General features: G+C 29.9%; 1 protein-coding gene across 4 annotated transcripts in view; it reads left to right on the plus strand.

Moving 5' to 3' along the window:
- The window catches only part of LOC107443981 (BTB/POZ domain-containing protein 10), a 92393-nt gene that overhangs the window by 51998 nt on the left and 24115 nt on the right, over positions 1 to 16280 (plus strand). For all 4 annotated transcript variants that reach the window (XM_071187947.1, XM_016058018.4, XM_043040053.2 and 1 more), the window contains one exon: positions 14215 to 14379. In XM_071187947.1, the coding sequence (XP_071044048.1) occupies positions 14215 to 14379 (165 nt within the window). The remainder of the gene's footprint in view (positions 1 to 14214; positions 14380 to 16280) is intronic.

A 16280-nucleotide genomic window follows, 5' to 3' on the forward strand; every position in this document is an offset into this window, starting at 1 on the left:
AAATATTAGTTTGCTACTCCTAATATGCATACTTTTTTTTATTTAATTTTTGACAAGGATTCTATAAATATATATTAAGGTCTTTTATTACGGAGCATCGTGTGTATTTATTAAACGAAGTATGAAATATTTATTCTAAAGCATATCGTTTCTTTCTACTGTGAAAATTCTTAGGTAATAATTTAAGAGTGTAAACGCCTATTTACCTTACTGGTCATGTTTTTGGGATTTTAATTTATTTATTTTCTGAAATTCTCCAACCTCTGTGTTGACACTACTTCTAATTTTTATTTATTTGCTGTAAAAGTTGTGTATTAGAAATTGTATAACCTTTTTCAAAACTTTGCAGTTTTGATAAAATAAGTAAAATCGTATGGAATTTCTATGCTTTATACAAAAAATATCGGAATCTTATGACAAATTCCTCTGTAATTTTGTTCAGGTCGCGCACTTTTTCTTTGCATTTAGCTGATGTCCTTTAATTTAAATATTTCATAATTGATGGTTTTCACAGTTTAACTGCATCCGACCATACAGCATTAAACATTAAATTCAATCCATTCCAATGTGTATTAAATTTCTCTTTTGTGAAATACTGTTTGCCAATACAGAACATATGGTACTTATGTTTTCCTACATTTATTTATTTAATTTCTCATAATCTTTGATTTTTATAGGTAATTTTTTTCTCTGTGTTGCTAATTTTGATCCAGAGATGCTAATTTAATTGTTAATATATACTTTTGATAAATTTATTTATTTCTATTTTTCCCCAATTAGCATTTTTTGCTTTCTGCATCCCCCTTCCTATTTAAACACTAAAATTCAAGGTATATTCTAATCATCCTTTCTCTGTGATTCTGAAATGAATTTATTTCAACACTGTTTCGAATTTTTAAAGGCTCTTCTATATCATTTATTTTACTAATTAGTAACTTTCTGACTATTTGCATTCACTTTCGAAAGAAAGAAAAACATGAATTCAAAGTTGGAGCTGTACCAAATCGCACTTTTGCTAATTTTCTTTGGGTGAATATCTATAATTTAATACACCATTCATGCCTTTCTTTTTCTATTTTATGAATTCTAAAAATACAATAATTATAATGTTGACCTGGTGTGGTCTTAGTTTATATGTTAATTGTGTGTTTTCTGTGTATTCCTGCCTGTTGTATCTTTGTCATTAGTCATTACTCATGTATATTTTAGAGCTCTTTTAATTTAATTTAGTTTATTTCGTTTTTCATATCTTAAAATGTGCCAAATAAATCTCCTTAAAATATGTTTATGGTCGGTTTTATTCACGTATCCTTTAATTTTTTAATATGGATTTAGTTTTTGTCAATTGCTTATTATACCATCCACCTCCATCTAAAACTATTTGTTGCCTTTTTCTAGTTTGAAAAATATATGTTTTCAGTTATTAGAAATTGTAAAGTACAAGGTGTTTCGTATATATATATGTGTGTGTGTGTAAAAAAACACATTACAGGTTGTGAGTTTGTATTGAAATTAAGCAATCAATTAATATTTAACGAGAAATATGAAAACCATAATCGAAATCTCTCTGCTCGTCAATGTGGGGGGGATATGGTACGAATTACCTCAAAACTAATTTGTTTGCGTAAGGAAATTTATAGATGCTTTCAATATTCACCTTTCAATTCCTCGGTAGTGATTTATTGAATTTCGATTGTGTGTTTGTTTTTTCTTGCTTAACGAAACATTTGAGACCCCTAACTTTAGTCACTTAATTATTGAAAAGGATTCAAGAAATACATATTAAGGGCAGTCATTATAGAACACCCACTATTTATTATTTTAACGCGAACAATCTTTCGAAACGTTTTTTGAAGATCTTCTAGTGATTCTTAGTCAGAAAAGATCTGCTTAAAATCTCTTTTTCCCTTATCCCTTCAAGCTGTGAATAACAGGTGGCTAGACAGTTATAAGAGGTGCTTAGCTAGGATTAAAAGCCTGTTCAGAAAATAATTTGTTTTCGTACATAGTTTCCTAAAATAGTCTTCGCTCGGTGCCTTCGGAGCTTAAACCATAATCTGGGACTCGATATCTCAAAAAGCCTTTACTACTTATACTCTACTTATTTCATTCGTAATCTTTTTAAGATGCATTTTCTAACATGTGGTTGAGATGTGTATAATGTACAGTGCGCAAAATAAATAAACGGACTACCCTAAATAACTTTTGATCTATTAATCGGATCTTCCAGTTCTTGGACTCAATCTTGATGGTTTTAGGAGGTGACCTTAAAATAGGCTTAGTAATCAGTGCAGACAATATTTTAAGTTTCCAGATCAGACTCTGAATAAACATGCTTTTCTTTTCGATGGATTCTGATTTCTGACTCCCAAAATATAGGGGGTAGCCATAATCTGACAAATGTGGTCTCAATAGTTAGGTCAGGAGACAGCCAAAGTTTGGACCCTTACTGTTAATTTTATTTTTTGCGTATTTTTCTATATCTCGAGAACTTTTTAAGCAAGTTTCTTAAAAAATGCACAGAGTTATAGAATTCGTTTAAAATTATATAAAATCACCCCCTCGAAAAATCAAAAGTTATTCAGGATGTCCATTTTTAATTTTGCGCTCTGTACATATTTGAACTCTAACCATCACTGTTGAACTCAAATCAATATTATGTTCACTGAAAAAGATTTCAGAAACAAAAACGGCACGGCGTATCGAAAAATAGAACATTTCTTCATGTATGAACAAATTTTGATTGATCAAATCATGGAATGCGTAACGACCTGAGACCATTAAACTGATTTGCTATTTCATTTCGATTTATTTTAATCAATATTTTGAAAACTTTGAATATTCTTGTTCATTGTAGACACGATCTTAAAAGAGTTATTCTATTTATTAAGTAGCTTTTTCACTTGATTTTACAAAATCCGATTTCTGAACAATCTATAAAACAACTTGTAAGTTAAAAATATTTGGTTTCATTGATGCATTTATTTTAATGTGTATTACGTGTTTGTGAAAGAGTTTGCATTTTATTGAAAATCTAATGCCTTTTTAAAGTTCTGTTTGAATATAAGGTATTGCTAACACATTATACACAGAGTTAAAACGTTAAAGGAAGCATTAGTTTAATCTTTTATTTTTAATTACTTTTTCAATTTCACCTCGCTTCAGAACGACATCTTGTGGATATTTATGGTTTTTAAATTTAAATGATTGTTTAAAGACTTAAATAATTTTTATATATATTTGTTAATAATTTTCGAACTTGTCTTTTATTATAAATTTATTTTAATCTCCGTCGATTACGCAGCTCATCAGTTTAATGTAGTGCTCCAACGTTCCCCTCCCTATCCTTGTAATATTGAACCCAATCCTAAAGACAAGGTAACTCCTAATCTTTAGGTTTTGCACACTCCATTTTTGTATTGAAATTTTGTGTTTTGGTATGTCCTTTGCATTTTTTTTTAAATTATAAATTTATCATTTGTTTTGTGTACGAGATTCCTTAAAGTAATTCAAATAAGTATTTTAAAAAAGTATTTTAAAAAAGCAAAAAAACATTTAAAAATAATAAGTAAATATTATCTTTATGCATTATGATATTGCTGAATAGAAATAAAGAAATATTCAAGTAGTGAACCGGGAGATCTAAGAGACGGAAGTTACGTCACAGTAGAACGTCAAGATATGCCTTATTTCTGCCCGAGTTGAAACTAAAATGTCTCGTGAACCAGAAGTGAGCTTATTTCTTCTCTACTGTAGGTCTGGTTTTTAGTTTCGGTATCATTTTAATAGTAGTTTGGTGTTGGCAGCACTTATTTATATTATACTGTTTTGTGATAATAACGCTAGTTAGTTTCGTTGTACTGGTGAAAATTCGTATAGTATGATGTCGCGTGTTATTGGTGTATGAATCTATTACGTAATTAATTAATCTATTAATGAAACTATTACGTAATTGTACTAATGAGTTAAACATAATTTCGGTTCTGAAACTGGCAGATGTATTTGGTAGCGCCTAATTTTTAGTTTCGCTATTCTTCAAGTACTCCAACTATTAATATTAATATTTAAGAAACAATAATTTATTTTTGTTTATGAAAAAAAAATTATCGAATTAAAAAAAACTAATATATAATATATCTGCAGTATTTATTCAATCATTTTTTTAAATATATATATATAATAATAAATTTATTCCCCCTTTAAACTTTATCGACTAAAATAATTTTATTATTATATTAAAATATAAAAATACTTATTTTATCTTATGAAATGAAAAAAATATTTGAATTTTATTTTCGGTTCGAAAATAAATAACTGCATATTTACATTCTGTTGTCTATTATAAATATTTTTTTAATTACAAATGAATTATTTTAAATCTAAAAAACAAATAATGAGAATTTTTGCCGCTGTGAATACTTCATTTTATTATTTGATATTATAATAATGATAACTTGTTTTATTTTCAAATTAGGAGTTAAATTCAAAAGTATCTATAGACTTTAATGGATACTGATTACAGAACGTGGGAGAGTCGTGAAATCTATTTCTCAATTTACTAAGTTGATTTCAGTCCATGACGTTTGAGTTTTATCTACGTTTTATCAATTAGTCAGAATATAAAGTAACATAGTGCTTAGTACTGATTACAGATCGTTGGATTACAACTATTTCTCCCAAAATTCAATAAGATAGTTCTCTGCATCATTTGAGTTTTATCTATATTTTATTAGTTAGTCAGAGTTGTAAGTTAAAATTAAAGCTGCTTATTTCTACAGTATTCAATCATAATTTTGTTAAAATAAATATACTAATAAATTTATTCCCCCTTCAAAACTTATGTTATCAACTATAATAAATTAATTATTATATTAAAATATAAATGTACTTATTTTTTAATCTTATGAAAGAAAAATATTTGAATTAATTTTATGTTCTGTTAGAAACTAAATAACTTCATATTTACATTATGGTATCAATTATAAATTAATTTTTTAAAAAAAATTGCAATTGAATTATTTTAAATTGAAGAGACATATTATGGGAAGTTTTCCCGCTATAAATACTTCATTTTATTATTTGATATTGTATAAAAGATAATAATTTACTTTATTTTCGAATAAGGAATTGAATTCAAAAGTTTCTATGGACTTTTATGTTTACTGATTGCAAAACGTGAGAGCGCTAGGATCATGCTCGGACAAGATTTATCTTGTTTGTTTACGTAAGGGTATTGAATTCCGTTCTCTTCACATAAGTGGTCAACCATACCATATTTTCTAATTAGTTGAGGTATTTTCTGAAGTAATACTTTGCTATTTTTGGAAGCAATAGGATGGCTTAGAGTTTACTTATCATTCGTTTATTCATATCTCATTTCCCGAATTCTTTAATTTGTAAGTCATAAACTTCTGTTTCATATGGAATTTAATAATACAATGTTTTCAGAATCCTGTCTAAAGAAATAAGTCCATTGATATATTATTTTTACTTGGGAGATATTATTTGTATAGGGCTAATAAAATATATATTTCAGATTCCAGCGGCCTTTTCTTAATGAATGTAATATATTTACTTGATTCTTTTAATACATTTTTACTTCTTGTCGAATTCGTCGATAAGCAAAGACGTTATGTCGTACATAATAGAGTTAGGAATGAAATTGTAAGTTCTAAAAGGGAATAAGTTAGAATATAGTTGTAAAATATAAATTCAAATAAAATTGAAGTAAAGATTTTATATTTTGGGATGATTCTTTGAAGAAGTGTACAAATTAGATGTGGTTCATGTGAAATGATAATAAAGCTATGAGGTGAAAAAAGAAAGATTGTTATACGAAATGATAATTTTCGCACAAGACATCCTCTGTTATGGATGACTGTAGGTTTTGATATCAAATCAGTGTTTTTGCTTGATGTTTATTCTTCATAAAAGTCTATAGATACTTTTGAATTTAACTCCTAATTTGAAAATAAAGTAATATTGTAGATACTGAAAATAAGTACTGTAGATATGTTATTATATATTCGTTTTTTTTTAATTCGATAATTTTTTCATGAACAAAAATAAATTATTATTTCTTAAATATTTATATTAATAATTGGAGTTCTTGAAGAATAGCGAAACTAAAAATTAGGCGCTACCAAATATGTCTGCCAGTTTCAGAACCGAAATTATGTTTAACTCATTAGTACAAATACGTGATAGTTTCTTTAATAGATTAATTAATTACGTAATAGATTCATACTCTATTATACACCAATAGCAAGTGACGTCATACTATACGAATTTTCACCAGTACAACGAAACTAACTAGCGCAAAACAGTATAGCATAAATAAGTGTTGCCAACACCAAACTACTATTAAAATGAAGCCGAAACAAAAAACCTGGCCTAAAGTAGAGAAGAAATAAGCTCACATCCGCTTTACGACAAATTTTCGTTTTTTTTTCTTTCTTGGACACAAATAAGCACTTCTTGGCCTTCTATTGTGACGTCACTTCCGTCCCTTAGATCTCGCGGTCTACTACTTATTCAACATTCGAAAAACTATTTGCTTGGAAAAAATATTCTGATATTGTGTATTAATTATTATAATTTTGTTCCATATAAGTAATTCTGCACTTGAAAAATACATGTACTATGCTATTCCGCTCATCTTTATTTTCATGTCAAAATATTTTTTAATTGTTCATAACTTATGGATTGACCTTCAAAATCATTTTTTCCAATGTTCCAATAACAGATTAATCGTTACTTATTCATTGCTTTTCATAATCATTAACTTAATAAATAGCTCAGATTTATCGAGAAAATTACATCTCCTGCCAAAAAAATTCGTTTAATTTTTTTTTCTCCTCATAATATTAAAAAGAAGAAAAAAAAATTGTCATTTCATAAAATTCATTTATCTCAACAAACCTTACTTAAGATTCGACATCTTAAGTCATTAGTCTCCTTTTCCAACTTGATCTTTTTAAATGAATGATATTTTTCATATCCGAGTTTCGTTTGATTTACTTTCCTTTGAAAAATTTTTATTATGGTTTTCATCTGATATGTTTCGATATATGAGATGTTAATGGCTATCATTAAAATTTAATAAATAAAGCTATTTTTGCTAGTTTTTTTTTCACTATTTATCCATTTAATTTAATTCAAAGTAGTCTTGTTCTATTTACCTTATTTATAATTTTAAGAAGATTTTTAATGTTTTGAAAGTTTAAAGTTGCTTTGAAGTATCAAAATCTAATTTTTAAGGTAGTTGTTGTATTAAATAAATAATAATTCAAATTTGTGAGTAAAATGATGCGATAATTTTTGAACGTTAATTTTAAATAACATTTATCAAATTAAGAAGTTCCTCTTATGCTACTTATGTTTTATAAAAAAGTTAAACTTTTTATCAACTTTTTTTACCGATTTAATAGAAAAATAAAATTGGTTACTGAATTAAAATTCCGACCTTCCTAACTTCTCCCGCAGGGGATTGATCGTTAAGACACGGTTCCCAGCAGATCACCGGAGTCAAGCATCACTGGCTGCGGTCAGTGTGCGGGTGGGTGACCACTTGGATCAGTCTGCGTAGGGACCGAGGGTGTGCGGTATTGGTCCTCGTTAAACTGCTCTACCGTAAAGTGCTCGACTTCACGTGAAGGTCGTCGGGCTACTGAAGCGGGGGTGCCATCCCCTCTGCGGAGGATCAAAATTGTGATGGCATGTCTTCGGATCATCCTCAGGGATATTTCCCAGACCGTCGCCAATAGCCCATTGTGCAGCTCTAGTGCGACGTAAATTAACAAATCAAATCAAACCTAACTTCTCCATGTTTTGTTAAATTCAAAAAAGAAAAGAAAAAAAAGTGCAAAATGTTCTTTAAGGGCTATTGTTTTTAGTTATTATTTGGTTACGTTTTAAGTAAAATACAATATGTAATATTTGACAAAAGTAAGCCTCATTTGCTGAAGTGACAACTTGCTCCGAATTGCGGATAAATAATTATACATTCTATGCGGATAAATAATTATAACTATAATTTCAGATCCATAAGAGAAATAATAGCACCTTTCTTCGTCTTTGGTTTAGCTTTTTTAACTAATTATTTTTTAAAAATTTCTTGTAAAAATTCTGTGTTGCTTTAATTAGTTTTGAAATTTTTCTACTCATTCTCAAATGTCTTCTACTCATTCTCAACTCTCTTCTACTCAGTCTCAAAATTGAAACAGCATTTTTTTTTTTTTTGACAATGCAATTTGAGTAACGGAAGCATAATGTCAAACTTTATGCAGGATAATCCACTATCATCATCCTTTATCGATGTATTTTTGTACGAGCAATTTTCAATGCATTATTTAATCGGCTTGAAATTCTATTCATCCGCAAATGTTGAAAATTAAAACAGACACAGCAAAATCCAGCTTTTTTTTCTGGTCAAAAAATAATTTTAAAAAGCGAAAGCCATACGAAACGAAATGTTATACTTCCTCTATAGCGTGATCTGCTATTATCACTCTTATTTATAGACATATCTTTAAATGGGCTATTCCCAATGCATTTCAGTGCACCTCCGATTACCGTGAAGAATGAGAACCTGATTGGTGAAACTTATTTTCCTGTGAAAAACTTACCGTTAAGGTTCTCTTTTTCTCTTATGATCGGAGTTGTGCAAATCACGTGCAGTGAGGACGATCTTCTTGTTAAACATGAAGTAAAAAAAAATATGGATGTTATTGGTCGCGAGACAATTGGCGATCGAAATGGGCTACAGATGGCTTAGAGCAGAACTCTACCTATGGCAACGCTTCATATGCTTTCACCATTAGCGTGTGGAGAGTCATAAGAGAAGGAAGTACGCTAGTTTCTGTCTTGATTTTCAAGTAGATTAAAAACTTTTAAGTTAGGAAACTATATGGAACTGAACGCTTCATTAAACATAGTTCTAAAAGAAAGCATCGTGAAAATTTAAAAAAAAAATTTTTTTTTTTGATAATTAAATACAAAAAATATTAAAAAAGAAAATATCGTTGTACATTCCTATACAACTGAGAGGAGGAAGAGAAGGAAGGAGGGAGTGTCAAGACATGGAACCGGTCTTCTTGCTGGATGGCGTATTCGAGCGTTGCAATAGCAAGTATTTCAGCGAGGAAAAACAAACAAAATCGCTTTAGAAATTTGACGTATCACTGTCAAAAAAGGCAAAATTACTCTCATTGCCATGGAAATTAGCGTATCAAGAACGAGTTATCAGAATGAAACGAAATTTTACATACGTAAATAAAACGTTGATTTAAGTAAGTGATTAAAAAAATCAAAGCAAAATAATAATTTATAGCAGGGAAAAAATACTAATGAATGGAGGTTTTAGTACCCTCTTGAGCCACTTCTAACGCGAATATAGGATGCAATACGTCGGGCATTGAAGCATACAAGTCCATGTCCTCCGTCATCTCCTTCCGCAGTTGCGCTGAAAACTCGGAGGCTATCCAACTTCTATCGGATTTTCAAAAGGAAGGGTTCAGCATGGACTCTCTAGACAACTCAATAAATGCCATTTTAACCCTACCACTGTCGCAGCGGTATTATCACAGTTTCGCGCATGCGCACTCGTATCTCTGGTTGATTGCCTGTCCATTGACATTTCTGCTGAATTGTGTTGTATTACTTGTGTTAGTGAGCGGTCAAAACGTTTTAAGACGATTTATTGTGATTATTACTAAGATTTATTGTTGAAATTTAATAAGCGATGGAAATATGAGAAAGTGGTTTCGGCCATTCAATGATGGACACTCCAACAAATTAATCCATATTCTGCTGGTGTCACTCGAAACCTTATTCAACAATTCGATTGAGAGCAGTTTGATCACCCGCGTTACAGTCCTATCTTCGCACCTTCAGACTACCACTTGCTCTTGAGCTTGAAACTTTATTTTGGAGATAATCGCTTTGACAGCTATTAAGACGTAATTACAAAAGAAAGAAAAACTGTGATTAGCAGTGACTGGTCTTTAATGGTGGGATCTTTCTTTGAAAAGGGTAAAGACAAGTTGGTTTCCTGCTGAGACAGATGTCTTAACTATTGTCGTGACTATGTAGAAAAAGGTTTCTAAAATGCTCTTTCATGTAAAAATAAATTATTGAAAAAACTTTTATGTGAGTTATTCTAAAACGGTACTTACGTTCGAGACACGTCTCATTCTGTCGTTGTATAACGACGATAAGTTTGCTTCCCCTAATAAGTTTTTCTGATCTTTTTTGTTTAAAGATTATTTTATTGTAATATTGATGAGGAAACAATTGAAACTAATTAAAAGAAAGAAACCATCGAATTAATTGTTTATCCGATTATTGTTTAAAAGTATTTGTCTGTTGTTCTTTTGAAAGTGGTTGAAACGATTTTTAAACAATGAAAATTTACTATTTTGAAGTTTCTAATTAAGTGACAACGATAGATTAAAAATTATTGATAATCATTGCAAATATTTTACCTCTTTTTGCTCACTTGCCTGTCTATATTTTTCTATCCCCAAATATGATAAATCATAAGAGCGAGCTGTGCTTCATTTTTAGTTTTCCGTTTATTTTATCAACACCCAACTTGAGATGGGTAAACGTTAAATTGAGGTTCTTTCCACCTATGTAAAGAAAAATGCATTTTCGAGAGAAGGAAGACTTGATTTTAATACTCAGCGAAGCGTGGCGTTTGCCTTTAGTAGTGTTAACACCATGAGTGTTTATGTCGAACAATATCCGAAGCTAATTAAAATTATGAACAAAGCTCTCACATTTTCCTCTCTAGTGTAAATACAAACAATGAAACTTAGTACCTTTTTAAGAACTTTTTTATGCATTTTTGTTAATTTATAGCTTTTACTTTGATAATTTCGACCGGCTCGAGTTTATCTTGCCCTCAAACGAGCAATTCCTTCGTATACCTTTATAAAAACTTTCGACTGTACTTAGATTACGGTATGTCCCAGAAATAGATACAAAAAGACATCTATTATTAATGAAAAGTACAAAAAACAGTTAGATAATTCTGTTTGGAATATCAAAGGTAAAACATGCTGTGGAAAACTACTGCGTTCATGCGAGGAAAAAAAAATTGGAATTTTAAAAATAAATTAATATAAATGACTAAATATGTAATTTTACAAGTTTTCATTCGTTACGATTGCAGTGTTAATGAGTTTTTTTTTTTTTTTTTTCTCTTTGGAAATTAATGCCGTATGCACAATCACAAAGCGTCGTTATTCAAGTCCATTTCGCCCTTAAAGGCAAATTAAATCTTATGTTTTCTGTTTTATATTTGAAGAAGTTTTTATCTTTAATGTTTCCGTCACTCTTTCCAAATGTATTTGTTGCTTCAATATATTTTATACGTTTAAAATAAGTTATTAAAAAAAAATTCGCTAGCAGTGTTTACTAAGCTGTTGTGTTATCGACATGGCGGCAAAGGACATTTGAAAGAAACTCAGAAGAAAAACACCAAAGGTCGAATCTATTCACTCGATGGAATTTGAATTTCCTCGACGTATTTCATTTGAACTGAAATTTTTGTAACTTCTTCTTTTATGCAATAAATTTATTTTTAAATTAATTGGACTATCTCTGTATTTTGAACTGTTTAGTATGACGAAAAAATCTAAAGTTTTTTTTTTTTTCTTTAACAGAAAGTTCAAAGATTCAGAAAGTTAAAAGAAAAATCGATTTTTTCCCCGTTTGTACTTTTCCGAAAAATATACATTTAAAAAATGTAAATATTGAGATAAAATGTGTTTATAATTTCTGTTACTCTTTTTTATTTGTAGAATAACAGATGACTGTTCTTTTCAAGTTAATGATAAAATCAAGTGTGAAATTTTTAAATCATATTTTTTGTGTGTAGTTTGCTGCTTTTGTACCCTTGTGCCAACAAGAATAATCGATGTTCATATTCGATGTTTTTTTAGACGAAAAATTACTGTGAAATGGAGAATAACAGTCTTAATCATACCCAATTTCAAATAAATAAGTAAAATATAACTGTTTCCTCAATAAAAAATAAGTAAATAATTTGCCGTTTTTGGGCGGGATATAAATTTTAAAAAAAGGAAGTTTTTCCAACCTCACTTTCATAATTGAAGATTTAAAATTCTATATTTTCAAAAAATTTAAATTTTTAAAAAATTTTCGACGTTACATCAAAATTTGAGACGTCATACCATAACTAATATCTTAAATCCTGATAATCAAGTACCAGAATTCAAGTTTTAAGCTTAAAATTTTTTTGCTAGTGGCCGTATACAATTTATGTCACGCTTAACTAGGGAAGAAGGAATTCGTGGAATTATGCCAGTTTATGGTAAGGGGTTACAAGATATGTGACATTACGAATTTTGATTAATACATCACTCGTTGCTAATCTCGTACCAGCGCAGACTCCAACGCTAGTGACTATCAAGCGCTGGTGCGAAGTCTGCAGCAGACGCATTTTAAAGAAAAACAATTAAAATCAACAGCTTTAATATTTTTAAATTATTTATTTTGCGTTTATTTTTAAAAAGATAAATATGCTATTTCTTTCTGAAAATTTTGTTTTGCATTCTCTTTATTCTATATTATTTTATTTATATCATAAACCACCATGCTTATTAAGGTTAAATTAAATTAATGTTCATTTTCACGAAATTGAACACCTATGAGAGAGATGCCAAAATGCCTGGTGTGTTCAATAAACAAGCATCTAACCTTGGTGGCTCAGTGGATATAGCGTTCGCCTTCTAATGAGGTACCGGGTTCGATACCCAGCAATGGCTGGTCGATATGAATTCCGTTTCCGGCTTGCACCAACCACAGGGCTGTCGTAAAATATCCTCAGTGGTAGACGGATCATGGGTTATAGTCCCCTGACAGTCAGGCTGACCGTGAGAGGTTTTCCTCTCCATGCAACGTAGGGATTAGCGCGCAGGGCTAGGGATTTCTTGAAACTTCAGCCTCTGCAATTTCGTGACAAACACCATAATAATATCACTGGCAGCTTTTATTTCCTAGACAAGCCTGTCTGTTACAAGCTGGGTGGGCTTCAAATTGCCGCTTGTGAGTCCTTCACGACAACAGTTCAGTTCTTTAATTGCTATGACATTGTGACTTCCATCTTGAATAACAGCAAGTAAGAACATAACTCAATTCCCCATATTTCTTATAAGATATGTAAGTGAAGTTTATGTAATCATATTTAGTTTTCTCATGCTTATTGTATAGTGTCTTTGTAGAGAGCATTAAGTCTAGTTCATTTGGTCAAAATACTAAGCATATGTTAGTCTTAAAATGCATTAAGGGGTTAAAAATCTCAAATATCAATAATATAGTACAGTCGAACCTCGACCCATCGTTCCCGCATCATTTGTTTTCCCGACTTGCATCGTCTTGTTTTTTAATAGTCCCGTCAATTATGCTATCCTTATAATGCTTATAATATACCCGTTTAGATCATTTTTCAAACTAGCTTATTCTCGCGTCTATCATTCAAAAATTCGACCATCATTAAAAAAAAATATTTTGAAGTAATTCTCATTTTAATGATAAAGAAAATGAGGATTTGTTACAGTTTGAAGGAAATGCCTCAAACAGCACATTAGATGATTATGCATCAATTGATGGAAATGTTTAAAAATGATTGAAAAAGCTGAAGAAGTGCAAAGTGATGTAGATAAAGATGACGAAACAGAACCACAACAGGTGACAACGTTTTCAAAAGTCCTCAAAGCTTTTGAAACTATGAGGAACTTTCTGCAATCACTTGAACTTACAAAAATGAACAGCAATCTATTTCAAATGTTGAAAATTTATTGTATGAGAAGGAAAGAATAGAATGTGGTCAAACAATAATTTCCAGATATTTTAAATAAAAATGTATGTCAATCAGTTTTCTTTTGTAAGTATAGCTTTATTTTGTTTACTACTTTTTTTCACATTAAGTATGTACTTTTTTTAATCAAAGCAATTTTTTAATAATTAATTTCCAAGTCTATTGCTTTTTATTATTTTACATACATTTTCTAGTCATTATTTGATGTTTTATGTTAGCCCGCATTCGTCGTTTTTCCGCATCTATCGTTCATAATGAATGGTTCCATGAAAAACGGTAGATCGAGATTCGATTGCATAAATTTGTGTTAAGTATAAATATGTATGTGTATTTTTGATAAAAGATTAAAATATTTGTTTCATTCATAGGTGCAGCTCTTCTCCAAAATTAAAGCCTTGCCTCGTAAGTCGCATGGGTGACCATATAGAGTCTTTGTCTTCTCCTTCAAGTAGTGGAAGTTCTAGAGATTCCCCACCATTAAATTCTGACCCAATACCAAAGTCTAGTGTAATTTCTTCTGGGCCCAAAAATAAGTAAGTCATTTCAATTTTTTTTCTATTGAAGGAGTACATATTTTTAATGTAAATTTTTTTATAAACATTCCCATTTTTTTATTTTTAAATATTTTCAAACTATAGTATTCTATATTTCTTTTGTTTATACTTTGTAAATTTCTCCTTTAAGTGCTGATGACACTAGGCAACCAAGTGGAGGCAACTAAGTTAAGAAACCGGTTTTTGGTTTCTCGTTTGTGATCACACGTTACAACCTTCACTTGTTCAACCAACTCTGAATAGTCCAATACCAGAACGGCACTGGTATTGGACTATTATAGTATATAACAGTTCAATACCGGAACTTATANTGTTCACATTGTTCTATTCAACGTTTTCACAATTACTTCAACCCCAATCTATTTCGGCGCATCGTCAGACCGTAGCTTATGAAAACGCTATTCGATTTACAAGATTTAGAAAGTTTGACAATTGTCAAAAACAATGCCAAAAGAATTATTTTTTGACATGACTGTTAAAACCAAATAATACCGTCAATTGTCAAAAACTTTTCCAGGCCTGCCTAATTATGATATTCTCTTAAAGTGCTTAAAATATTATTAGAGTGCTTAAAAGGTACTTAGTTTTTGTTGAATAATTTGGCTACGCACCCTGTACAAGTTATGAGTTCTTATTCTAATTTTTTTTTCTTTTTTATATTCCCCCCTTTACCTTTTCGAGAGACAACTCAATCTGAAAACATGGATACCTATATACTTTGTGCTGTTTTATAAACTCTTTTTCAAAGCTAATTGAAAACTCTTTTGCACACAATTATAAAATGAGTTAATTCAAAGATAATTCCTTCCGAAAAAAAAATTAATACTTATTTATTGCTTTAATTAATACTAACTTATCTGAATAAATATTTTGAATTCTGAGGTTTACAAACTCTTACATCGTTTTAAGGAATGTAATTTTATATGGCTAAAAAGAAAATGCGAACGTAATCGGTCGAATAGTTCCTTTGAAATCGAATTTTAAATATCTGACTTTTTTAAAATTCAATTTATCAGGAAATTTTTCAGGAATTTAAAAAGAAAAAGAAAAACAGAATTGGTCAAATAGTGTAAATCGAGAATGACACATCGAGACATAGTGTTAAAAAATAATTTATTTATTTATATTTTTTTTAATCTTTGATTAAAAAGTAAATCAGAGTAAGAAAAAAAAATTTTCTGATTGCTTACCTAAATTCCAAAGCGACGTTTCATTAAAACAAAAATCCTGCCTATTTTCTTAAAACTAACATGACATAACACACGAAAAGAAAGGGTTGGACAAAATTATGGAAATACTTACTCACTCCGTGGCAGATTCGCGGCGACATTGACGCAGAACGTTTCAGTTCTTTCAGAAAACTTTTCCTTTGAGAAGTAAGAAATTTTAGTTTACTTTTTTGCTGAAATTTTCTGCTGAATTATTATCAAAATATGCGTTTCTTGCTCATCGGAGGGGAAAGAAATGCTCGTGATTTTTCTATTCTCATTTGAGAATAATAATAATGATCAATAATGACTAGCTTCAGCTAAAATTTCAAATATATATATATATATATATATATAGGGGAGAGTTGGGTAGCCCCGCCCAGCGGGTACCCCCGCCCACTGTCAATTTCATATGTATAGAATATTTTTTCAAGTCAATGGGCCATCGGACATTAATTGTTACATTAAAAGAATATTATTTTCCAAGTTTCAAGTATTTATGCAGCTGTTAACATGGTAAACAATAGTTTTGAAAATATGTTGAATACAGTAGTCATGAAATTAAGAAAAATTGGTTGAATGTTTCGATTAAACTTCATTTTAATACTAAAAAAATAATTTTTTCTATACATACAGCATTAAAGTATGTAGTCTTAAGTTTAATTTGCACAA

Source organism: Parasteatoda tepidariorum, chromosome X1, assembly GCF_043381705.1.
Source record: "Parasteatoda tepidariorum isolate YZ-2023 chromosome X1, CAS_Ptep_4.0, whole genome shotgun sequence".
In the NCBI taxonomy this organism is placed as follows: domain Eukaryota; kingdom Metazoa; phylum Arthropoda; class Arachnida; order Araneae; family Theridiidae; genus Parasteatoda; species Parasteatoda tepidariorum.